This window comes from Rhincodon typus, chromosome 5 (assembly GCF_021869965.1).
Source record: "Rhincodon typus isolate 14 chromosome 5, sRhiTyp1.1, whole genome shotgun sequence".
Taxonomy (NCBI): Eukaryota; Metazoa; Chordata; class Chondrichthyes; order Orectolobiformes; family Rhincodontidae; genus Rhincodon; species Rhincodon typus.
Window position 1 is genome coordinate 4351159 of NC_063336.1, and position 27684 is coordinate 4378842.

Below are 27684 nucleotides of genomic sequence, written 5' to 3' on the forward strand. Positions count from 1 at the left end.
TCCCTTTATTTAAGAAGGAAAACAGAGATAATCCAGTTAATTACAGGCCGGCGACATCAGTGGTGGGGTAACTGTTGGAGAAGATTGGGAGAGACAGGATTTATTCACATTTGGAAGCAAATGGAGTTGTTAGTGATAGGTAGCATGGATTTGTACGGGGAAGGTCATGTCTCACCAACTTAATTGAGTTTTTTGAGGAGGTGACAAAAATTATTGAAGAGGGAAGAGCAGTGGATGTTGTCTGCATGGATTTTAATAAGACATTTGATAAGGTTCTTCATGGCAGGCTAGTACAGAAGGTAAAGTCTCATGGGATCTAGGGTGAGCTGGCTAGAAAGATACAAAACTGGCTTGGTCATAGAAGACAGACAGTAGTGGTGGAAGGGTGCTTTTCAGAATGGAGATCAGTAACAAGTGGTGTTCAGCAGGGATCAGTGCTGGGACCTATGTTGTTTGCAATATATATAAATGATCTGGAGGAAATGTAGTTGGTCTGATCAGTAAGTAAGTAAGACTGATGAGGGGTCTTGACCTGAAACATCGACTTTCCCGCTCGTCTGATGCTGCCTGATCTGCAGTGTTCCACCAGCTCCACACTGTATCGACCTTGACTCCCAGCATCTGCAATTTTTGCTATCTCCTTGTCAAAGGATGCAGCAGAATAGTGGACAGATTGCAGATTTGGGCAGAGAAATGGCAGACAGAGTTTAATCTGGACAAATGCGAGGTGAGGCATTTTGGAAGATTGAATTCAGATATGAATTATACAAAAAGGCAGAGCCCTTAGGAGCATTAACATACAGAGGGGGATAAAACCATAAGACTACAAGACATAGGAGCAGAAATTAGGCCATTCCGGCCCATCAAGTCTGGTCCGCCATTCAATCATGGCTAATAAGTTCCTCAACCCCATTCTCCCACTTTCTCCTCGTAACCCTTGATCCCTTGATAATCAAGAAACTATCTATCTCAGTCTTAAATGTACTCAATGACCTGGCCTCCACAGCCTTCTGTGGCAGTGAATTCTGTAGATTCACCATTCTCTGGCTGAAGAAGTTTCTCCTTATCTCCATTCTAAAATGTCTTCCCTTTACTCTAAGGCTATGCCTTCGGGTCCTAGTCTCTCCTATCAATGGAAACATCTTCCCAACATCAACTCTGTCCAGGCCATTCAGTATTCTGTAAGTTTCAATTAGATCTCCCCTCATCCTTCTGAACTCCAATGAGTATAGTCCCAGCGTCCTCAAATGTTCATCATATGTTAAGCTTCTCATTCCTGGGACCATTCTCGTGAACCTCCTCTGAATCCACTCCAGGGCCAGTACGTCCTTCCTGAGAAATGGGGCCCAAAACTGCACACAATACTTCAAATGTGGCCTGACCAGGGCCTTATAAAGCCTCAGTAGTACATTCCTGCTTTTATATTCAAGTCCTCTCAAAATAATTGCCAACATTGCATTTGCCTTCCTGACTACTGACTCAACCTGCAGGCTTACTGTGAGAGAATCCTGGACTAAAACTCAAAAGTCTGTTTGCACTTCAGACTTCTGAATTTTCTCCCCATTTAGAAAGTAGTCCATGCTTTTATTCTTCTTACCAAAGTGCATGACCTCACACTTTCCCAAGTTGTACTCCATCTGCCACTTCTTTGCCCACTCTCCTAACCTGTCCAAATCCTCTGCAGCCTCCCCACCTCCTCAATACTACCTGTCCCTCCACCTATCTTTGTATCGTCTGCAAACTTAGCCAGAATGCTCACAGTTCCTTCATCTAGATCATTAATGTATAAAGTGAAAAGTTGTGGTCCCAACACTGACCCTTGCAGAACACCGCTTGGCATTGGCTGCCATCCTGAGAAAGACCCTTTTATCCCCACTCTCTGCTTTCTGCCAGACAGCCAATCTTTTATCCATGCTAGCACCTTGCTTCTAACACCATGGGCCCTTGTCTTACTCAGCAGCCTGGATCTGGGCATACAGGTCCATAGCATGCCTGGTGAGTGCCTAAAGTGCACTGCCAGTGGAGGTGGTGGAAGCAGGCGCGTTAATAACATTTCAGGTGTATCTTGATAGACATATAAATGTGATGTGAACAGAGGGATAGATACCACGCATGGGTACTACGTAGCAGGTCTAAATAAGGATTAGTTGGCACATGCTTAGTGGATCGAAGGGCCTGTTCCTGTGCTGTCTTGTACATGTCAGTCAATTCTTGAAAGGTTTTAGCACCTGGTGGCTCAGAGAAAAGTTAGGCTGCTAATGATAGAGAAAACTGCAGCTCCACAGGCTGTCGGGAGAATTACTCATTGTTCTTCGTTTGCCACAATCTTGTTTGCCTGAAAAAAATAACACATCCTTTCCACATACTGGGCCCAGTCGTTGACAGCAGGGTTGAATGAGTCAAACTTTTCAAACAAAAGCACAATGTAAGAAAATGCTTACCCCAACACAAAGATGACTGTTGTGGAGTGAGTAGGATCATGCTTTATTCTTATCATCACTGAAATAACTCTACAGAGGCCGGTATCCTGTCACCAAGTCACCCTTTCTTTACAAATGAACGGTCCTTGGCTATAGCACGGCCTTATACAGAGTCAGGCACCAAAGTGTCAATATCCCTGACACTCAACTTTTTGTGTCAGCCAGGGCTCCCTGATTAACAGATTAACAGTCCCAGTTGGGGAACTCAAATTCTTATGAGGTCCAGCCGGCTGTCATTGATACAATCGCTACATTACACTTTATTTTTAACAACAATTGACTGCAGGCCACACTACCCGGCCTGCTTCATTGCAATGGTGACATCAAGCCATTCTTTTGCAGTAAGATATTCCTACTTCTGAATTCAGATCTTGTTTCAATGAACGTCAGTATACCATTTGTCTTCCTCATTGCTTGCTGTACCTGCCTGTCTAATTTCATTGACTGGTGTAAAGTATTAGAATTAGATTTTATTGTTACGTTTACTCAAGTACAGGGATACAGGAGTACAATGAAAGGTTTACAATGTCACCATTCCCAGTGCAATCTTAGGTACAAGATACTTACGTACAAATCCTTAGGTGAAAACTGGAAAAATAAAGAAATAAGTGACAAGTTCAAATTTACAGTTTTTCTCAGCATAAAGTAGGAAATAAGAAATAAAGTTAAAACTTCCAAATTACAGTCTTTCTTTAGCCATGGGCCTGCAGTTTCTCCATGCTAGGCTCTTCCCATGAGAGCTCAATCTCTCCCCGCTCTGGGCTTGATTTCTTGATCGCTGCACTGCCATCTCATCACCGACCACCATCCTTTCTCTCCTGCACTGGGCTCATTTTCTCAATTCCCAAATAACCGCACTGCCTTTTTGCCACCTACCACCATCTGGGCTCATTAGCAACCTCACCATAGGCTGCCAGAGTCCCGCTCTCACACTGCTCCGGGACTCCAGCTGCTTCCACAATGCCACCAATCACCAGAGTTTTGCCCAAGAACACCAACCTCCTTGTGGGTAACTGCCAAAGTCCCCACTTTGAGCCCTCAGCCACTGCCATCACTGCCTCCATAACCGAGCTCCCTCCAGAAGGTAAATAGATAGAAAAAGAAACTAAAAAAGAAAAAAAGATTAAAGTGAGAAAAGAAGAAAGAAAGGCTTTCGGAGCAGACGAGCTCTAGCTCAGGAGCCCTACTCCACTGCCATCTTGGATGATTCAAAGGACATCCAGATTCCTCTCAATGGGCCAAAAAGCCTTTTGTGTGACTATGCAAGTTTCCAAATAATTACCACTATTCAAATTTGCCTATCTGTTTTCTTTACACCAAAATATACAACATTGCATTAAGATCAGAGACCCAAAAGATTGGAGCCAGTTTCCCATTCTCAACCACTTTGTCTCAGAAGAGGAAAATGTGGGTGGTCTGATTAGTAAAACAAAGAACAAAGAAAATTACAGCACAGGAACAGGCCCTTTGGCCCTCCAAGCCTGCGCCGATCCAAATCCTCTATCTAAACCTGTTGCCTATTTTCCTAGGATCTGTATCCCTCTGCTCCCTGCCCATTCATGTATCTGTCTAGATACATCTTAAATGACGCTATTATGCCCGCCTCTACCACCTCCGGTGGCATCGCGTTCCAGACACCCACCACCCTCTGCGTAAAAAACTTTCCACACATATCTCCCTTAAACTTTTCCCCTCTCACCTTGAAATCGTGACCCCTAGTAATTGAGTCCCCCACTCTGGGAAAAAGCTTCTTGCCATCCACCCTGTCTGTACCTCTCATGATTTTGTAGACCTCAATCAGGTACCCCCTCAACCTCCATCTTTCTAATGTAAATAATCCTAATCTACTCAATCTCTCTTCATAGCTGGCGCCCTCCATACCAGGCAACATCCTGGTGAACCTCCTCTGCACCATCTACAAAGCATCCACATCCTTTTGGCAATGTGGCGACCAGAACTGTATGCAGTATTCCAAATGTGGTCGAACTAAAGTCCTGTATAACTGTAACATGACCTGCCAACTCTTGTACTCAGTACCCCGTCCGATGAATATTTGCAGATGACATGAAGATTGGTGGAGTTGCTGATAGTGCCAACGATTGTGAAAGGATACAACAAGATGTAGATAAATTGGCGACTTGGGCACAGAAATGACAAATGCGAGGTGGTGCATTTTGAAGGATCAAATTTAGGTACAAATTATATTGTTAATGGCAGAACCCTTAGGAACATTAACATTCAGACAGATCTGGGTGTGCAGGTCCACAGTTCCCTAAAAGAGGCAATACATGTGGGCAAAGTGATTAAGAAGGTATATGGCAGGCTTGCCTTCATTGGCCGGGACATGGAGTACAAGAGTTGGCAAAGCATGTTGCAGCTGTATAAAACCCTCGTTAGGGAGTATTTGCAGTGTTGTGTTCATATTTTGTTGCCACACTACTAGAAGGACGTGGAAGCTTTGGAAAGAGTGCAGATAAGGTTCACCAGGATGTTGACTGGTCTCAAGGGCATTGTCTATGAGGAAAGGTTAAAAAGACTAGGATTGTTTTCACTGGAAAGATAGCGGCTGAGAGGAGACCTGATAGAGGTCTATAAAGTTATGAGAGGCATAGATAGGGTGGATAGTCAGAGGCTTTTTCCCAGGGTTGAAGTTTCAATTACAAGGGGGCACAGGTTCAAGGTGAGAGGGCAAAAGTTTATGGGAGATGTGCAAGGAAATTTTTTCACACAAAGAGTGGTAGGAGGCTGGAATGCGCTGCCAGAGGAGGTAGTGGAAGCAGGCACATTGGCGACATTTAAGAGGCATCTGGATAGGTACATGAATAGGGAGGGAATAGAGGGATATGGACTGAATAAAGGCAGAAGGTTTGTTTTTTAGTTTAGTCAGGGCATGATGATCAGCACAGGCTTGGATGGCCGAAGGGCCTATTCCTGTGGCGCACTTCTCTCTTGCTCTTTTGTTCTCCCCCTCCACCTGATAACCTTTCACTCCTGTTGCTTATCACCATTCTCTTGCCCTCTGTTTGCAAATCTTCAAAGATAACAGATGACCTGAATGGTCAAGGCCAGTCTCAGAAAAGCAAAATCTTTAATCCAAATTGGGTGTCCAAAACCACCCATCTAACAATATGGAAATGTATGGTGAGAGTAAATGGTGGTTACCAGCAGAAAGAGTTAATTCTCTGCAGGTCTGAGAAGGGAAGTGGGACCCAAGTCACCAACTGAATTCCTGTTGGAATTTTGCATTGTTCAGAAAGCTAACATAATCTTTTGATCATTCAGGGCAGCATAGTGGCTCACTGGTTAGCACTGCTGCCTCACAGCGCCAGGGAACTGGGTTTGATCAGACCATCGGGCAACTGCCTGTGTGGAGTTTGCACATTCTCCTTGTGTGTGAGTGGGTTTCTTCTGGGTGCTCCGGTTTCCTCCTGGAGTCCAAAGATGTACGGGTTATGTGGATTGGCCATTCTGAACTGCCCATAGTGTCCAGGGAAATGCAGGGATAGAATAGGGGTGGGATGCTGTTCAGAGAGGTCGGTGTGGATTTGATGGGCTGAATTTTTTTCCCCTATATTCATTAAAGGGATGACGTCTTCACTGGCTAGACAGCATTTGTTGCCCAAAGGGCAGTTCAGGGTCAACCACTTTGCTGTATACCTGGAGTCACATGTAGGCAATACAAGGTAAGGATGGCCATTTCCTTCCCTAAAGGGCATTAGTGAACCAGATGGGTTTTCCCAACAATCATTAGATTCTTAATTCCAGATATTTTATTGATTTCAAATGCCACCATCTGCCATGGCGGGATTTGAACCTGGGTCCCCCAGAATGTTATCTGGGTCTCTGGATTATCAGTCCAGCGATAATATCGCTAGACCGTCACCTCCCTCCTTAATGAAGCCTGCTTCTACACTGCAGTGATTCTATTCTATGAACATTTGGTTTTCAATCTGGCCTTTTGAATTTCATAGTCCTTTCTTAGATTTTCCAAATCGTTTCCAATTATTTCAAAATGTTATTCATTTTCCAAGATCCCCTTCACAATAGAAGCAGCATTTCATACCTTTCCGTTTTCCATATTTCCTCAAACATTTTTCAAAGTAGAGTTCAATTAGATCTTTACTAAACTAGTTAAACTATATTTGGAGAACAAGCCAACTATAGCACTTCTATGCAGACAAAATAACTTTTATTCCAAATTCTAAGTTCAATTTGGATGTCTTCCAAAATGAAGTGAGCTGCGTTGCGAGAATAACTTAAGCTTGTACAACATAGAAAACCTCTTTCCAAATTATAATTGAAAAATACAGTTCACACCATTTCCAGAGATTTGAACAGATTTTTGTGAACAATATCCTAATTTTTGTTGACTCCTTATTGACGATGGAGTAGCTTACTGCCTTCTGGCATGATAGTGCAGTGGGCAGGTATAATTCATTATACAGGGGTGGATGTCTTCTCCCCACTTTGCCAGCTGTTTGTACCTTATCCTCATTGCTGTCAGCTGCAGCCACTGACTTGCAGTTTCATGATATATTAACTCACCTGCACAATTGAATTTTAGAATAATGATAATTTCCTCCTCCTTCTGTTTTAGTTGTGCCCCATTTCCTGGAGCAACTAGCTTTACTAGGTATTGTCCTCGAGGTCGTTGGGTTAATATCCCCATATATAAGGGCAGTTGCTGTGTTTTATCAAATGAGGTGGCTCTGCCCTTCTCTGCTCTTTGCATTCACTACAATCTGTAACCATCAGCCATCCCCTCCCCAGGATCCTTCCAATCATTTGTCTAACCAGTTGTAAATATCGATGAGTAATTATTGTTATTACTTTCTGGTCTCAGTCCTTGTATTGATCTACCTACCAATATTTCTGTGCTGCAGGTTGTTACGTAGGCCCCAACAATACTTCTGCAACTTTTTAAACTAATTTTGCTTATTGTTTCATTATGAACCTCCCAATGGAGGGTCTTGGCCCCCCAGTCAAAGTCATAATCTTTTCCTCTTTCTTTCCACCAGACATTCTCTGCTTGTCACTGTGCAATCAACCCACACAATTCTCACATTCAGTTTCCAAATAAGCCCTCAGGATTAATGCTGGCTCAGCCTGGTGCATTTTCATAGAGACTGTCTGCTGCATCAGCATCTGAGCGTGTTTACAAACTTAAAGTGGTTTTATTTTTAACCTGACTGTTTTCTTGAATAGGAATAAATGGAAAATGAATCTTAAATGATTACTGCTTATGAAGTTAACTATAACTCTATCTCATCCTAATCCCAGCTAGAAATTCATGTGGATTTGTAGGTTAACTAATGTCATATCCAAATGTCCCCCTAACAGACAAGTGATATGATTTCAAGTCAGAATGGCGAGTGACTTGGAGGGGAACTTGTGGATGGTAATGTGGATAATTGCATCACGCTCCTGACTTATATCTTGTTGATGATGCATAGGCTTTGGGGAGTCAGGAGATATTGCTCTCTGACAGTCAGAAATAGGAGAAATTATAATGGGAACAAAGACATGGCAGAATAATTAAACCTTTTTGGTTCTGTCTTCACAAAAGACACCGCAAATAATTTCCCAGAAGTGGTCAGGAACCAAGAATCTGTTGAAAAGAGGGAGTTTAGGAAAATTAGTAGTAGTAAAAATAAATGGTTCAGGAGAAATTAATGAGGTTAAGGGCTGACAAATCCCAAGGGCTTGTTAAAACTTCAACCCATCCTACTTAAGGGACCAGCCTTGGATACAGGTGATTATACTATTAGGTGTGTTTTGTTAATGCAAATTTGCTGTCACGTGATTGATGAATAGTGGACGCTGTTTGGACAACGGAAACTTTCTGCAGTACAATATAGCAATTTTCTATAGCGATTTCCCTATAACGCGATTTTCTATAGCGTGAGATCACACAAATATTACAACTATCGCGTTATTGGAGAACTACCTGTGTATTGGATTTATAATTGATCATCCTCCAAAATTCTATGAGCTCTAGATCAGTACCTACAGATTGGAGGGTGGCCAGCATATTCCTACTCTTTAAAAATAATTAAAAAAGGAATATTTCAGACCAGTTAGTCCAACATCAGTGAAAATGCTAGAATCTATTATAAAAGATGCGATAACAGCATACTTGGAAGACATGAACAGGATTGGACAAATTCAGCATAAGTTTATGAAGGGAAATCATGCTTAACTAATTTACTGGTGTTTTGAGCATGTAACTGGTAGAATAAATGAGGTGATGTGGTGTATTTGGTCTTCAAGAAGGCTTTTGATAAGGTCCCAAATAACAGACTATAGGGCAAAATTAAAGCACAAGGATTAGGGCTGATATACTGTCAAGGAATGAAAATTGATAGGAAACAAAGAATAGGAATAAATGTTTTTTTTTCTGGGTGGCAAATAGTGAGTGACGAGTGGTGTACTGCAGGGATCTGTGCTTGGGCCCCAGCTATTCATGACACATATAAAGGAATTGAATGAGGAAATAAAATGAAATATTTCCACTAAAATAAATAACATGGATAGTTAGGAGGATCCGAGCAACATTTCAAAGTTTGCTGATGACACAAATGAGGTGAGATTGTGAGTTATGAGGAGAATGCAAGGATGTTTCAGGACGATCTAGGCAAGCTGATTCTTTAGGCAAATGCATGGCAGATGTATAATAATTTGGATAAATGTGAAATTATACACAATGGTGTGAAAAGCAGAAAGGTAAAGTATTCTCTAAATTGTGATATATTGGGAAATGTAGATGTGCATGTTATAAAAACCATCTTTTTTATTTTAGATAACAAGGTGTGGAGCTGGAGGAACACAGCAGGCCAGGCAGCATCAGAAGAGCAGGAAAGCTGGCATTTCGGGTCTGGGCCCTTCTTCTGAAAGACCCTTTTTCTGAAAAAGGGTCCAGACCCGAAACGTCAGCTTTCCTGCTCCTCTGATGCTGCTGGCCTGCTGTGTTCCTCCAGCTCCACAACTTGTTATCTCGGGCTCCAGCATTGGCAGTTCCTACTATCTTTTTTATTTTTATGCTTTTTAAAACTGTGGACTGAAAGGTGATAGAACTGTTTGAAACCTAGGTATTTATAGTGGCTGCAAAATAAGGAATTTGCTGCCTCTTTTAAGCAATGTTTGTGTAACTGTGAGTTCTAGCAAAGTGCGGACAAACTGGAGGCAGAGGGTTTTTCCCAAGTGAAGCCAATTTGCTTTTGAACTGGGAACCTATTAACAGTGTCAGGTGCCCTCTGTCTACCAATAAGGTGTTTGGTTGTCATTCATTGAAGAGTTTGGGCTTTAAGCAAAATAGAGAGAAGCTAGTCAGACCAGAAGAGAAACCAGCAGGTCCACAGCAGCCATAAAATCTCTCTCAGTCTTTTGCAGTAAATCACTTTAAACATGAAGAAAACCAGCTTGTCTTCCCTTCAGTACATGCTACAAATTGTGACTTTGAATTAGATAAGCCAGAGACCTTTTACAGCTGATCTGAATCAGCTACCCTATGCCTCTTGCAAACCCGTGGAAACATTTGGAAAAGGGAGTTCAAGGTGAAAACTTCAGATTAACAACAACCAACTAAACAGATCTTGTGAACCAAGACTACAGAACTCTGATGCAGAGTCATCTAGACTCGAAACATTGGCTTGCACTCTGTCCATGGATGCTGTCTGACCTGCTGTGACCTCCAGCATTTGTTGTTTTCAGTAAAGTTTCCAGCATCTGCAGTAATTTGTTCCTACAAACTGTTTTCCCAGTTTTCCCCCTCCCCATGTATTTTCAATTCCTGTTTATTTTTGTCTATCGGCTTATGTAAGGGGAGTTTACAAGGGTTGTAGAGATTACTCAATTTAACTGAAGTGTTTATCTATAGCTCGAATTAAATTACCTGTAATAAATCGTGATTCTGGTTAATTATTCAAACCTATTCTGTGCTCTCCATTAACCTGGGTCTGCAAGTCAGATAGAGTCACAGAGCACAAAAACAGACCATTTGGTCCAACTTAACCACGCCAACCATAGAGTCATTGAGTCATACAGCATGGAAACAGACCCTTCGGTCCAACCAGTCTATGCCAAATGTAATCCCAAACTAAATTAGTCCCACCTGCCTGCACCTGGTTCATAACCCTCCAAACCTTTCCTATTCATATATCCATTCAAATGTTTTTTAAATGTTGTATTTGCACCCGCATCCACCACTTCCTTAGGAAGTTCATTCAGCATGCAAACCACCCTCTGTGTAAAAAATTCGCCACATGTCTTTTTTAAATCTCTCTCCTCTCACCTTAAAAATGTGTCCCCTAGTCTTGAAATTCCCCATTTTAGAGAGAAAAGACAACTAACATCAACTCTATCTATACCTGTCATTATTTTATAAACTTCAATCAGGTCACCTGCAACCTCCTACGCTCCAGTGAAAGAAGTCCCAGCCTATCCAGCCTTTTCTCATAACTCAAATCTTCCATACCCAGCAACATCCTGGTAAATCTCTTTTGAACCCTCTCCAGTTTGATAATATCCTTCCTATAACTGGGCGACCAGAACTGGACACAGCACTCCAGAGGAATCCTCACCAATGACCTGTATAACCTCAACAAAATGTCCCAGCTCCTAAACTCAAAGAAATGAAACCAGACATCCCAATCTGGCCTAGTCCCATTTGCCAGCATTTGGCCCATTTCCCTCCAAATCCTTCCTATTCATGCACCCGTCCAGATGCCTTTTAAATGTTGTAATTGTACTTGCCTCCACCACTTCCTTTGGCAACTTGTTCCAGAGGTGCATCACTCTCTGTGTGAAAAAGTTACCCCTCGGGTCCTTTTTAAATCTTTCACTATGTCCTCTAGTTTTGGACTCCCGTACACTAGAAAAAAAGACCTTGGGTATTCATCTTATCCATGTCTCTCATGATTTTATAAATCTTTAGAAGGTCACCCCTCAGGCTCTGACGTTCCAGGGAAAAAAACCCCAGCCTATTCAGCCTCACCCTATAGCTCAAACCCTCGAGTTCCAGCAACATCCTTGTAAATCATTCTGAACTGTCTTAAGTTCAGCAACATCCTCTGTGTAGAAGAGCAACCAGATTGTATGCAGTATTCCAAAAGTGGCCTCAACAATTCACTGTACAGCCACAACATGTCATCTCAGCTCATATATTCAATGTTATGACCAATGAAGGCAAACATGCCGAACACCTTCTTCACCATTCTGTCTGCCTGTGATGCAATGTTCACGGAAGTATGCACCTGCACCCTAGGTCTCTTTTTTTGGCAATATTCCCCAGGGCCGTACCATTTATTGTATAAGTCCTGCCCTGTTTTATCTTACCAAAATGCAACACCTCACATTTATCTAAATTAAACTCCATCTGCCACTCCTCAGCCCATCGCTCCATTTGATCAACATCATGCTGTACTCTGAAATAATCTTCTTCATTTTCCACTGCACCACCTATTTAGGAGTCATTTGCAAACTTACTAACCATACCTCCGATATTCAATTCCAAATCATTTATGTAAATGACAAAAAGCAGTGGACCCAGTGCTGATCATTGTGGCTCACCACTCCAGGCCTCCAGTCTGAAAAACATTCCTCCACCACTGCCCTCTGTCTCCTACCATCAAGCCAATTTTGTATCCAATTGGGTAGCTTCCCCTGGATCCCATCTGATCTAATCTTACTAACCAGTCTATCATGCAGAACTTTGTTGAAGGCCTTGCCTATAGACAACATCTACTGCTGTGCCTTTATCAATCTTGTTACCTCTTCAAAACTTTCAATCAAGTTAGTGAGACATGCTATCCTATGCACAAAGCCATGTTGAATATGCCAAATCAGTCCTTGCCTTTCCAAATGAATGCAAATCCTATCCCTCAGAATCCCCTTCAACAACTTATCAACTGATGTAACGCTCACCAATTCACAGCTCCCTGGCTTTTCCTTACAGCCTTTCTTAAATAATGGCATCACGTTAGCCAACCTCCAGTCTTCTGGCACCTCATCTGTGGCTATCGATAATACAAATATCTCATCAAGGTGCCCAACAATCTCTTCCCTAACTTCCCACAAAGTTTTGGGAAACACCTGATCGGGCCGCAGGGATTTATCTACCTTTATGGGACTGCTGATTGGGAAAACAAATCAAATCAGTCCCATTACACGAAAGTGGTGTGTTGATTGGTTTGTGATTTTAAAAACATGTATTCTTTTGGAAGAAGAGATTAACTGTGAAACAGAAATAAGGGAATGTTAGGGCCAATATAATAAAATTTTATTCATGGATATGAGCGCTGTTGGCTGACCAGCATTTGTTGCCTGTTCCTAATTGCCCTTGAGAAGATGGTGATAATCTGTTTTCTTGAACCGCTACAGTCCACATGCTGTGGATTGACCTTCATGCCGTTAGCGAGGGAATTCCAGGAATTTGGCCCAGCAAAAGACTTCTTTTATCCACACTCTCTGCTTTCTGCCAGACAGCCAATCTACTATGCATGCTAGTACCTTGCCTCTAACACCATGGACCCTTATCTTGCTCAGCAGCCTCCTATGTGGCACCTTATCAAAGGCCTTCTGGAAGTCCACGTAGATAACATTCATTGGCTCTCCTTGGTGTAACCTGCTCATTACCTGCTCAAAGAATTCTAACAGATTTGTCAGGCAAGATGTCCCATTGATGAAACCAGGCTGACTTTGCCTTATTTTACCATGCATTCCAATTCAAGCAACATCCTTGTAAACCCTTTTGCATCCTGTCCAAAGCCTCCACATCCTTCTTACAGTGTGGCAGCCAGAACTCCACAGGTGTTATTAGACTCTCTAAGTTCAAATAATGCTGATCTTCCTTATGTTGATCTTGCGTAGTGCACGTCCTGTATGATGTAACCTGTATGTCTCTGTCTAATTTTTTTTTGTCACACTATGATCTGCAAGCCCTTGCTTACTGTGATCTGTCTGTACTGATCATAAACAGAGCTTTTCACTATATTTAGGTACACGTGACAATAAATCAAATCAAATCAAATCAAATGTGGCCTAACTAAAGTTTTATATTTGGCATATAGGGAGATGGTTGTGATTATTGGAGGCCAGTCATCTTGGGTCTAGCACATTTCTGTAGGAGTCCCTCAGGTAGGTAGTGTCCTAGGCCCAATCATCTTCAGCTGCTTCATCAATGACCTTCCATTTATCAAAAGGACAGAATTGGGAAAACTTATTCAGCACCATTTGCAACTCCTCAGACATTGAAGTATTCAATGTTCAAATGCAAAACAAGACCTGAACAATATTAAACCCCAAAAGAACTGTGATGCTGTAAATCAGGTCCAAAAATATAAATTGCTGGAAAAGCTCAGCAGGTCTGACACTCAAAAGGGTCTAAGGAAGGGTCATTCAACCCAAGATGTTAAATCTGATTTCTGTCCACAGATGCTGCCAGACCTGTAGAAATCAGAGCTAAAATTTCAAGTTGAGTAACCCTTCCTTAGACCCTTTTGATTGCCAGACCTGCTGGGCTTTTCCAGCAATTTCTATTTTTGGACCTGGACAATATTGAGGCATTGGTTGAAAAGTAGTTTTGTGCCACATAAATGCCAATCAATGTCCATCTCCATTGACGATCTAACTCTTGATATTCAATGGCATCACCAAGACTGAATCCCAACCATCAACATCCCGGGGGGTATCATTTACCAGAATGGGGTGGTGGCACAGTGGCTCAGTGGTTAGCACTCCTGCGTCACAGTGCCAGGACCAGGATTCGAGTCTAGCTTGGGGTGACTGTCTGTTGAGGAGTTTCGTTCTCCCATGTCTGCATGGGTTTTTGTCGGATTATTCGGTTTCTAACGATGTGCAGATTAGGTGGATTGGCCATGCTAAATTATCCGTGGTGTCCAGGGATGCGTAGGCTAGGTGGATTAGCCATGGTAGATGTGAGGTTATGAGGGTAGAGTAGGTGGCTGGGACTACATGGAATGCTCTTTGAGGGTTGGTGTGATTCACTGGGCTGAATGGCCTCTCCGCATTGTAGGGATTCTGTGCTTCTACAAACTGAATCGTACTTGCTATATAAATACAGTGGCTACAAGTCAGGTCAAAGGCAGTGAGTAACTCATCTCCAAACTCCCTACATATTATTTCTGACTTATCTCTGACTTGAAAACATATCAATATTCCTTCACTGTCACTGGGTCAAAATCCTGGAATTCCCTTCCTAACAGCACATGGACTGCAGCGTTCGAGAAGGCAGTTCACTACCACCTTCTAAAGAGTAATGAGAGACGGGCAATAAATGCTGGCCCAACCAGTTATGCCACATCCCATGAGTGAATAAACAAAAGACCCTCAGAAGCTCCAAGGATCAGAGGGACCTTAAGTTAGCGGCATAGGTTAGAAGTGGTTAGGAAGGCTTATGGGATACTTCCTTTTTATTAACAGGCAGTTTTAGATCAAGGAAGTTATGCTGGAACTGCATAAAGTGTTGGTTATGTCACAACTAGAGTGTTGTGTACAGTTCTGGAATCCATATTATAGGTGGATATGACTACACTGGAGAGGGTGCAGAGGAGTTTTACCAGGATCTGAAAAAGGGTCACTGGACTCAAAATGTTTACTCTGCTTTCTCTTCACAGTTGCTACTGGACCTGGCTGCATTTTTAACAAGGATGCTACTTGGGCTAGACTGTGTTAGTTTAATATAGTTGAGATCCCTCAGTGGAGGGATCAATGAGTAGCAGGCTGTAAGGGTCATTCCAGCTCATCCTGGACCACCTCAATGGAAGAATGCAGTTCACCAAGAACTTCACAAGAGGAATTACAGATGGATCACAAATGCTGGCCAGACCAGTGGGGATGCTCACATCCTGTGAAAGTGTAAAATATACATTTGATTAATGAAAAAGGATTCTGTGATGAATATCTTCATTATACGATCAAATTTACATTGAACAAGTATTATTTGAGTATAAGACGTCCCTGATTTACAAACATCTGACCTACAGACGCTTGTACTTACAAACGTGATCTTATACAGGAGTATAATTTTAAAGACCTGACATATAAACATTTCCTTATGAAATTTAAAAGGTGCAACACCTGCCCACACACCACTTGCCTCACCTCCATCCAGGGCCTTAAACAGTCCTTCCAGGTGAGAGAGAGCTTCACCTGCCTCTCCTCCAACCTAGTCTGTTGCATCCGGTGCTCCCGATGTGGTCTTCTCTACACTGGTGAGACCAAATGTAGACTAGGAGACCGTTTCGCCGAGCATAACCTCCCGGTCACCACCCATTTCAACCCCACCCCCCACCAACTTCCCCTCCAACATGTCCATCCTCGGCCTCTTCCAGTGTTGCAACGACTCAGAATGCAAATTTGAGGAACAACACCTTATCTTCCACCTGGGCACCCTACAGCCCGGAGGACTCAACATTGAGTTCTCTAATTTCAAATAACCTTCCCATCCTTCCCCTGGCTCCTTTTCCAGCCCCACTTCCTCCCTTCCATTCCACCTACTGACCCTTCTTGCCATTGACCGACCAGGTCATACCTATTATCAGTGTCCACATATGACCACCATTCAACAAACCCCTCTCTTTCCCCTTCTTTATTTGTAGCTCTCCCCATCCCCACACTCAGTCCTGAAGAAGAGTCATACCCAAAACATTTACTTCTCTGTTCCTCCAGATGTTGCTTTGCTTGCTGTGTTCTCCCAGCCTCCTTTTGTCTACCTTGGATTCCAGCATCTACAGCGTTTTTTGTCTCTAATCTCCTTATGAATAGCTGCTTTATATTTTCCTGCATTGTATACTTACGTATAAATCAACTTACGAACAGACTGCAGAATGGAACCTGTTGGCAACACAGGGACTGCCTGCAATGCTGAACTAAAATACATTTTGACAAGGTTTTTCATTTTCACTCATCAGGATATTCACAAGAATCTTGGGTGTATGCATTCTTTACCAGTAATTCCTCATTGCTATAAAAAGAGATTAATTTGTGCAGGATAAATAGCTATACATTTGCAAACTGTTTTGTTCTCTTCTTAAAAATGTAACCCTTTATGAACTTTTTCGAGATTTTATAGGGATATGTCTCTTATACTTTTAGAACCTTGATTAATGCTGTACATCTTTAATTGAATTCCTTCACAAATTCTCTACGTTATGTGTCATTTTGCTGAAACGAGAGAAGTTTTTCATCTTGCACTCGCCAGGATAAACGCAAGCACGCAAAATTTCAAATCATCATGATAATTCTTCCTTCAGGAGAAACAAATGCTAATTAGTTTGCAAGTCAGCTCTGATTACATTGCCTAACAAATCAGAGTCTACCTGCCTATTTTAAAAACTTAAACAAAGCCTGGCTATTTACTGTCAATCAGCAGTAATAGACGCAATTTCCATGGCAATACCTCTACAATCAACATTTATTTGCTAAGCCAACGACACTCTCATTTTACGTCATATAGATATTGGTTTTCCCCCTGAATTGCAAGTTGACCTGATGAGTACACGATGCAAAGCTTCAACTAAATGTAACTTTTATCATCACTACTCATGTTCTGTTCTACCAAACAGCTATTTCCTGAATAACTTAAATTATTGTTTGTGTAGTTATTTGCAGGCAGGATTGTATTAGTACACGAATAGTAAGCCAAACCAAGTCAGCCTCCCTGCCACAACTAAAGCAGAAATTGCTGGAGAATCTCAGCAGGTCTCTGGCAGCATTTGTGGAGAGAAAACTGAGTGAGCATTTCGGGTCAGGTTGGGACTCTATTAACTAGAGTGTAGAAGAATGAGACGTGATCTCATTGAAACATAAGATTATTAAGGGGTTCAACGGAATGTTTCCTGTCATCGGAGAGTCTTATGAGAGAAGGCATAGTCTCAGAATAAAGGTGTATCAATTTTATACTCAGATGAGGAATTTCTTCTCTCAGAGGGTTGAGAGTTTTTGGAACTCCTTACCACAGAGAGCTGAGAGGGCACAATCCTCATATATATTTAACGCTGAGGCAGATAGATTCTTGATCATTAGGGGAATCAAGGGTTATGGGGATAGGGTAGAAATGTGGATGTGAGGAATGTCTGATCAGCCGTGATCCTATTGAATACAGATCAGGCTTGATGGGCCTGGTCTTATAGGTCCGGTGACCCTTCTTCAGAACTGTACAAATTGTTTAGCAATTGCAGCATTATATTCAACAAGAGACTATTTGATTTGAAAAGCTGGTGAGTATTTATTTGTTCATTTTACAGATGTGGCGAAAGCTGGATTCTGAAATCACTGATGCAGCTAATGGGGCAAAGGACAATGTGAAGTTTCTGCAAGCATTGGAGAAAGTCTGTGAGCCACTTTACAATTCTGATCCAGTAAGTATTTTTGCAAAATTAGCATTGCCTGCCAAGATTTCAGGTCGTAAAGAGTGGATTTCTGAGTATCTGTTTTATGGGGCATCTAATTTTTTAAAGTGTGATGCTAATTGCACGAAGATATTTGCAAGTAAATTTCATGATTTAGGCGAGGCTGCAACTACATCTCAGACATATTAGGTATATGATGTTTGAACAGGTAGGACCACCTTGGAGTGTTTCCTAAATTAAGCTAGTGTATCTGCTGTTGTTTTTTTTTTAATCGTGAGTGTCTATGCACTTGTGAACTGCATTTAGGAAAGGAATTTTAACATGAAGGAATACATGATTTGAGAGCAGATAGTGATTAAAATCTGTGAAATCTAAAGCAGTTTGGAAGCCGGATCAAATCCATCATCTTCTGCATCTCACTTCTCCAGGTGTTAATTAATGTGGCTTTAACAGAGACTTCTGACTTTGACATCAGGGCTATGGGTATTCTGGACTTCCTGAAATGTGCTGGTGAAAGCAAAGTGAGAACACAAGCAGGAATTGAAGTGTTCAGTCATGGAAACATAGCAATGAATATTTTTAACAATGCATCAACTATCTCACTAACTTTTTCTCTTAAGACCCGAGATGAGGTCCATCCAGACCATGAATTTATCTGCGTCCAGGTCTTTGCTCATTTTTATTTCCCAGAGACTTTAGTTTGTTTGTTCCTCCCCCATTTCATTTCCTGACATTAGTGCAACTAAAGCCATATAACAACCAGGAATGTTCTGGAACACATTAACACTATTTTAAAGTCTAAGGCTTTGGAGTAGATCTGTAGCTCGGGTTGTGGGCATTGAAGTTGTTTGGCTCGCCGAGCTGGTTTGTTGTTCCGCAGACGTTTTGTTACCGTGCTTGGTAACATCCTCAGTGCAGCGTCTGATGAAGCGTCGGTGTGTTTTCCCGCCTGTTTTTAAAACTCTGGGGTCTGTTGCGATGGATTGCCTCACTTCCGGGTTTCCTCCATAGTGGAATGTATATGGGGTCGAGTTCAATGTGTTTATTAATAACATGCTTCGTGGAATGCCATGCTTCCACGAATTCTCGTGCTTGTCTCTGCCTAGCCTGTCCCAGGATCTTGGTGTTGTCCCAGTCGAAGTCGTGGTTCTCCTTGTCCATGTGGATTGAGATGAGTGAGTATTGGTCGTGTCTTTTTGTAGCCAGTTGGTGTTCATGTACTCTTGTTGTTAGTTTCCTTCCTGTTTGTCCGATGTAGTGTTTCTCGCAGTCTCTGCAGGGGATCTTGTAGATGACATTGGTCCTGTCCATGGCGGGGAGTGGGTCTTTAGTTCGGGTGAGCACTTGTCGTAGGGTTGATGTGGGCTTGTGTGCCACTCTGATGCTCAGCGGTCGTAGGAGTCTCGTGGTGAGTTCTGACGTGTTCCTGATGTAGGGTAATGTGATGAGTGTGTCAGGGCGTGTAGAATCTTTCTGATGCTGTTCCTGTAGGCATCTCCTGACCCAGTTCTTTGGATATCCATTATCCTTGAACACTTGGAAGAGGTATTCCTCCTCCTCTTGGCGTAGTTCCATGTTGCTGCAGTGTGTTGTTGCCCTTTTAAATAGTGTTCGCACGCAGCTTCGTTTGTATGTGTGGGGATGGTTACCATTGAAGTTCAATACATGGTCTGTGTGTGTGGCTTTTCAGTGTACTTTCGTTTGCAGTTCCCCATTTGTCTTGTGCTCTACCATGACGTCCAGGAACGGGAGTTGTTTGTTTTTCTCCTCCTCTCTATACACGCTACAAAGACTTAAACAAACAGGACAGATCAACAAAACAGACTTCCTAAGAATGAAACCCAAAGGAACCAACACACCCCGATCCTACGGCCTCCCTAAAGTGCACAAGCCAGAAGTCCCCCTCAGACCCACAGTCTCCCCACCAGGCACTCCATCGGACAGATTAGCCAGAGAACTACAAAGAAGACTCAAGCACCTCGTAAACAAATCACCCCACTCCATCCACTCAGCCCAAGAATTCCTCAACTCCTTCAAAGACATAAAGATAGAGGACAAAGAGACCATGATATCGTTTGATGTCACCGCCCTATTCACATCAATAGACATACCACTGGAAGGGAAACAATGACAACACTACTTGAACAAGAACACGACCCCAGTGAAACCATCTCCAAGGACAACATGCTTAAATTACTGGACCTATGCCTGACCACCCACTTCACCTTCAATGGCCAAACATACGAGCAAATCAATGGGACACCCATGGGATCGCCTATCTCCGGACTCATGGCAGAAGCAGTGATGCGAAGACTGGAAAGGACCGCCCTTTCGCAAATCCAACCTAAACTATGAATACGCCACGTAGACGATACCTTTGTCATCATTAAATGGATCAAATTAGAAGAGACACACAAACTCATAAACAACACCCTCAATGGAATAAAATTCACCAGAGAGGAGGAGGAGAACAAACAACAACACACTGCAGCAACATGGAACTACGCCAAGAGGAGGAGGAATACCTCTTCCAAGTGTTCAAGGATAATGGATATCCAAAGAACTGGGTCAGGAGATGCCTACAGGAACAGCATCAGAAAGATTCTACACGCCCCGATACACTCATCACACTACCTTAAATCAGGAACACGTCAGAACTCACCACGAGACTCCTACGACCGCTGAGCATCAGAATGGCACACAAGCCCACATCAACCCTACGACAAGTGCTCACCCGAACTAAAGACCCACTCCCCGCCATGGACAGGACCAATGTCATCTGCAAGATCCCCTGCAGAGACTGCGAGAAACACTACATCGGACAAACAGGAAGGAAACTAACAACAAGAGTACATGAACACCAACTGGCTACAAAAAGACACGACCAATACTCACTCATCTCAATCCACATGGACAAGGAGAACCATGACTTCGACTGGGACAACACCAAGATCCTGGGACATGCTAGGCAGAGACAAGCATGAGAATTCCTGGAAGCATGGCACTCCACGAAGCATGCTATTAATAAACACATTGAACTCGATCTCATATACATTCCACTATGGAGGAAACCCGGAAGTGAGGCAATCCATCGCAATGGACCCCAGAGTTTAAAAACCAGGCGGGAAAACACACCGACGCTTCATCAGACGCTGCACTGAGGATGTTACCAAGCACGGTAACGAAATGTCTGCGGAACAACAAACCAGCTCGGCGAGGCAACCAACCTCAACACTATTTTAAAGTATTGGTTCCGTTGTCTGGAACACACATAGAAACTTTGTTGTATTTAACTAGTTTTCAAATTCATGGTTGTAGAACAATATCACTTTCCAGGGGATTCTGCCCTTCCAGGTCTTTCATTGGCGCATTGGTTGGAGGAGGAAAGACAACTGAGGCACCATATCTATGGATTCACCGTATGTGAATGGCTTATCAGACTCTAGATCACTTTAAAGTGTCCCCAGATCACTTTTCCTTGACACTTTTTTCCTTTTTTTTAATATTCTTCTACTGAACACCAACACAACATTTCATTGGTGAAATTTTGATGTAAAGGACCCCACAATAAAAATTGTTCCCCAAAAAAGACTCCCTTAATGCATGTCCAGCTAATTGCTTTTGCCCAATCTCATGCTCCCACACAGTGCTACATAGAAACATAGGAAGATAGATGTTTAGGCTATTCAGCCCATGAAGGCTGCTCCGCCTTTCAGTACAACCCTGACTGATTATCCACTTCAGTACCTTTTACCCCAGTAATCCCATTTCCTTTTATGTTGTTGCTCTTTACAAATCTGCCAATCATAAATTTAAACTATTCAATAAATGCCTTCCTTTACCCTCCTCAGTACAGAATTCCAAATTTGAAACCCTCTGATGTTTTTTTCACCTGCTCATGAGATGTCGGCATTGCTGGCTGGACTAGATTTTACTACCCATCCCTAATTGCCCTTGAGAAGGTGGTGGTGAGCTGCCTTCTTAAACCACTGTGGTCCGCATGTTGTAGGTAGACCCAAAATGAAGTTAGGCAAGGAATTTCTGGATGTTGACGCAGTGACACTGAAGGAACGACAATATATTTCCAAGTCAGGATGGTGAATGTTTTGGAGGGAAACTTGCAGATTGTGGTTTTCCCATGTATCTGCTGCCCTTGTCCTTCCAAATGGAAGTGGTCATGGGTTTAAAAGATGCTGTCAAAGGAGCTTTGCTGAATATCTGCAGTGCAGGTTGTAGATGGTACACACTGCTACTACTGAACGTCGGTGATGAAAAGATCGGATGTTTGTGGATGTGATGAAGTCCAGCAGGCTGTTTTATCCTGGATGGTGTCAAGCTTCTTGAGTGTTGTTGGAACTGTTCTCATCCAGGCAAATAAGGAGTATTTCATCATATTCCTGACATGTGCTCCACAAATATGGCGAGGCTTTGGGGAGTCAGGGTGTTAGTAACTCGCTGCAGAATTCCTAGCCTGTGACCTGTTCTTGTACTTAATGTATTTATATGGCTGCACCAGTTGAATTTCTGGTGAAGTAACTCCCAGGATGTTAGTGTAGGATTCAGTGATGGTAATGCTATTGAATGTTGAGAGAGGACGGATTGTCTCTTATTGGAGATGGTCATGGCCTGACGTTGGTGTGGTGCAGATGTTATTTGTCCTTTTACAGCCCAAGCCTGGATATTGTTCATGTATTGCTGCATTTGGACATGGACTGCCTTAGTATTTGAGGAGTTGTGAATAGTGCTGAACATTGTGTGATCTTCAGGGAGCATCCCCTCCTGTGATCCTCATGTGATCTAAGTTTACTAATTAATGTACCATGTCGAACCTTGTCAAAGGTTTTTCTAAAGTCAGGTAAACAATATCCACCACTCTGCCATCATCAATCTTTTTGGTTACTGAGTAAAGTTAGATCACATGGCTTCCAGGGAGAGCCCACCAATTGGATATAGACATGACTTGATGGTAGAGGACAGAGAGTGGTGGTAAAGGGTTGTTTTTCGGACTGAAGGCCTGTGTTCCAACAGAGATCACTGCTGGGTCCACGGTCGTTTGTCATTTATATAAATGATTTGGATGAGAATTTAGGAAGCATGTTTAGTAAATTTGTGGGTGATACCAAAATTGGTGGTATACTGGACAGAGAAGAAGGTTATCTAGGATTACAAAGGGATCCGGATCGATTAAGTCAATGGGCTGAGGAGTGGCAGATGAAGTTTAATTTGGATGAGTGGGAGGTATTGCATTTTGATAAAATGAACAAGAGCAGGACTTATACAGTTAATGGTAGGGTCAAAGAACAAAGAAAATTATGGCACAGAAACAGGCCCTTCGGCCCTCCAAGCCTGCGCCGATCCAGATCCTCTATCTAAACCTGTCACCTACTTTCCATGGATCTGAATCCCTCTGCTCCCTGCCCATTCATGTATCTGTCGAGATACATCTTAAATGATGCTATCGTGCCCGCCTCTACCACCTCCGCTGGCAACGTGTTCCAGGCACCCACCACTCTCTGCGTAAAGAACTTTCCACGCATATCTCCTTTAAACTTGAAATCATGACCCCTAGTAATTGAGTCCCCCACTCTGGGAAAAAGCTTCTTGCTATCCACCCTGTCTATACCTCTCATGATTTTGTAGACCTCAATCAGGTCCCCCCTCAACCTCCATCTTTCTAATGTAAATAATCCTAATCTACTCAACCTCTCTTCGTAGCTAGCCCCCTCCATACCAGGCAACATCCTGGTGAATCTCCTCTGCACCCTCTCCAAAGCATCCACATCCTTTTGGTAATGTGGCGACCAGAACTATACACAGTACTCCAAATGTGGTCGAACAAAAGTCCTATACAACTGCAACATGACCTGCCAACTCTTGGACTCAATACCCCGTCCGATGAATGAAAGCATGCAGTATGCCTTCTTAACCACTCTATCGACCTGCGTTGCCACCTTCAGGGTACAATGGACCTGAACATGGACCTGTGCATTAATTTTCCACAGGGCTTTTCCATTTACCACATAGTTCGCTCTTGAATTGGATCTCCCAAAATGCATCACCGTGCATTTGCCTGGGTTGAACGCCATCTGCCATTTCTCCGCCCAACTCTCCAATCTATCTATATTCTGCTGCATTCTCTGACAGTCCCCTTCACTATCTGCTACTCCATCAATCTTAGTGTCATCTGCAAACTTGCTAATCAGACCATCTATACCTTCCTCCAGGTCATTTATGTATATCACAAACAACAGTGGTCCCAACATGATCCCTGTGGAACACCACTGGTCACAGTCCTCCATTTTGAGAAACTCCCTTCCACTATAACTCTCTGTCTCCTGTTGCCCAGCCAGTTCTCTATCCAATGGGGTCCTGGGGAGTGGTGACAAGGGGTTCAGGTTGATAGTTCTTTGAAATTTGCGTCACATGTAGACAGGGTGGTTAAGAGGGCATTTAGCACTTTGCCTTCATTGCTGAGACCATTGAGCATAGGAACAAAAACAAAGTTGCTGGAAAAGCTCAGCAGGTCTGGCAGCATCTGTGAAGGAAAAAATAGAGTTAACGTTTCGGGTCTGGTGACCCGTCCTCAAAGGGTCACCGGACTCGAAACGTTAACTCTGTTTTTTCCTTCACAGATGCTGCCAGACCTGCTGAACTTTTCCAGCAACTTCGTTTTTGTTCCTGATTTACAACATGCGCAGTTCTTTCGGTTTTCATTGAGTATAGGAGTTGGCACATCATGTTGAGGCTGTACAAGACCATTGGTGAGGCCACTTTTGGAGTACTGTGTACTGTTCTGGTCTCCCTGCTATTGGAAGGATACTATTAAATTGGAACGGGTTCAGAAAACATTTACATGTTTTATGTTCTATGTTCTATGGGAGATGTTAGAGGTAGGTTTTTTACTCAGAGAGTGGTAGGGGCATGGAATGCATTGTCGGAGAGGGTAGTAGAGTCAGCCTCATTAGGGGCTTTTAAGCGGCTGTTAGATAGGCATATGGATGATAGTATAAGGTAGGGGTGGAGGTTAGATAGACCTTAGGTTTAGGGTAAAAGCTCGGCACAACATCGTGGGCCAAAGGGCCTGTACTGTGCTGTACTGTTCTATGTTCTATGTTCTACAAGGATATTGACAGGACTGCAGGGTTTGAATTATAAGGAGATGCTGAGTAGGCTGGGACATTTTTCACTGAAGCATAGGAGGTTGAGGGGTGAACTTATTGAGGTTTATAAAATCATGAAGGGCATAGATAAGTTAAATAGCAAAATTATTTTTCCGAGGGTGGAGGAGTTCAAAACCGTGGGACATATTTTAAATGTTTGAGGTGAAAGATTTAACAAGGTCCTGAAGGGCAACTTTTTCACACAGAAGATGGTTAATGTGTGGAATGAACTATCAGAGGAAGTGGTAGATGCTGGTACACTTTCAACATTTAAGACATTTGGATAGGTACATGAATAGGAAAGATTTAGCGGAATATGGGCCAAATTCAGGTAAATGGGACTAGTTTAGTTTGGCAGAATTGGTTGGCATGGATGATTTGGACCGAAGCATCTATTTCCATGCTGTATGACTCAATGATTCTATGAGTCTGCACTGGTCACACCAGTCACCTATCCCTTCTATTCCCCCCATCCTTGTAACCTTGCTTTTCCCATGGCGAGTCCAGTTAGCCTACACATCTCTGAATATTATGGGCAATTTAGAATAGCCAAACCACCTAACTTGCGCAACTTTGGACTGTGGGAGAATACCCGAGCACCGGGAGGAAACCCACACAGATACGGGGAGAATGTGCAAACTCCACACAGACATTCGACCAAGGATGGAATCAAACCTGGGTCTCTGGCACTGTGAGGCAGTGGCGCTAACCACTGAGCAACTCTGCTGCCCCAAACAATCTACAGATGGATATAGCCAGAATAACTGTATGCAGAAACCTGGCAGATGGAATTTAATATGGGAAAATCTGAGGTAATGCAGCATTGCAGGATGAATAGAGAAGCTGAATATTATTTAAATGGAGAAAAACTGCAGAAAGATATAGAATAGAGGCATTTGGGAGTCTTCGATCATGAATCACAAAAATCTAGCATCCAAGTGCAAAAGGTAATAGGAAAGACAAATGGAGTGTTTGCCTTTATTTCAAAGAGAATGGAGTATAGGTTTTGCTGAACCCACACATGGTACTAGTCAGACCATAGCTGAACGACTGTGAACAGTTGTGGGCCCCTTATCTCAGGGAAGTTATACCGGCATTGGAGGCAGTCCAGACAAGGTTCAGAGACAAAAACAGAAATTGCTGGAAAAGCTGAGCAGGTCTGGCACCATCCGTGGAGACAAATCAAAGTTAACATTTCAGGTCAAGTGACCCTTCCTCAGAACTGATGACAGCTAGGAAAATGGTGGTTTATATGGGGAAGATAGGGTGGGGGAAGGGTGTAAGAGTAAATGATAGGTGGAGATAGAACTCAAATTGAGAGAAAAGCAGGTGGACAGACAAAGGAGCGGATAACGATTTAGCTAGGAGGGTGAATAGCTGTTAATAGGGACTGTTAATGGCTAACAGTGGGTGGTGTGTAATAGTGAACTATATGCTAACTCTAGGGCTTGAGCCCTCCCTTGTCATTATCCCAATCCCCACAAACCAGAGATAACAGGGTGTAGAGCTGGATGAACACAGCAGGCCAAGCAGCATCATTGGAGCAGGAAGGCTGACATTTCGGGCCGAGACCCTTCATCAGAAATGGGGGAGGGGAAGGCGGTTCTGAAATAAATAGGGAGAGAGGGGGAGGCGGATAGAAGATGGATAGAGGAGAAGTTAGGTGGAGAGGAAACAGACAGGTCAAAGAGGCGGGGATGGAGCCAGTAAAGGTGAGTGTAGGTAGGGAGGAGATAGGTCAGTCCAGGAAGGACGGACAGGTCAAGGGGGCGGGATGAGGTTAGTAGGTAGGAGATGGGGATGCCGCTTGAGGTGGGAGGAGAGGATAGGTGGGAGGAAGAACAGGTTAGGGAGGCGGGGACGAGCTGGGCTGGTTTTGGGATGCGGTAGGGGGAGGGGAGATTTTGAAGCTTGTGAAATCCACATTGATACCATTGGGCTGCAGGGTTCCCAAGTGGAACATGAGTTGCTGTTCCTGCAACCTTCGGGTGGCATCATTGTGGCACTGCTGGAGGCCCAGGATGGACATGTCGTCTGAGGAATGGGAGGCGGAGTTGAAATGGTTCGCGACTGGGAGGTGCAGTTGTTTATTGCGAACCGAGTGTAGGTGTTCTGCAAAGCGGTCCCCAAGCCTCCACTTGGTTTCCCCGATGTAGAGGAAGCCACACCGGGTACAGCGGATGCAGTATACCACATTGGCAGATGTGCAGGTGAACATCTGCTTGATGTGGAAAGTCTTCTTGGGTCCTGGGATGGGGGTGAGGGAGGAGGTGTGGGGGCAGATGTAGCACTTCCTGCAGTTGCAGGGAAAAGTGCCAGGTGTGGTGGGGCTGGAGGGGAGTGTGGAGCGGACAAGGAAGTCACGGAGAGAGTGGTCCTTCCGGAAAGCAGATAAGGGTGGGGAGGGAAAAATGTCTTTGGTGGTGGGGTCGGATTGCAGATGGCGGAAGTGTCGGAGGATGATGCGTTGGATCCGGAGGTTGGTGGGGTGGTACGTGAGGACGAGGGGGATGCTTTTTTGGTTGTTATTGCAGGGATGGGGTGTGAGGGATGAGTTGCGGGAAATGCGGGAGACACGGTGGAGGGCGTTCTCGACCACTGAGGGGGGGAAATTGCGGTCCTTGAAAAACGAGGGCATCTGAGATGTACGGGAGTGGAATGCCTCATCCTGGGAGC

The 27684-nt window shown here is 43.4% G+C and overlaps 1 protein-coding gene across 1 annotated transcript in view; it reads left to right on the plus strand.

The window, feature by feature from the left end:
- The window catches only part of LOC109930964 (dynein axonemal heavy chain 8-like), a 2199840-nt gene that overhangs the window by 1299260 nt on the left and 872896 nt on the right, over window positions 1-27684 (plus strand). Inside the window, 2 exon segments of the mRNA XM_048596622.1 lie at window positions 17744-17857; window positions 18277-18369. Of these exon segments, the coding sequence (XP_048452579.1) occupies window positions 17744-17857; window positions 18277-18369 (207 nt within the window).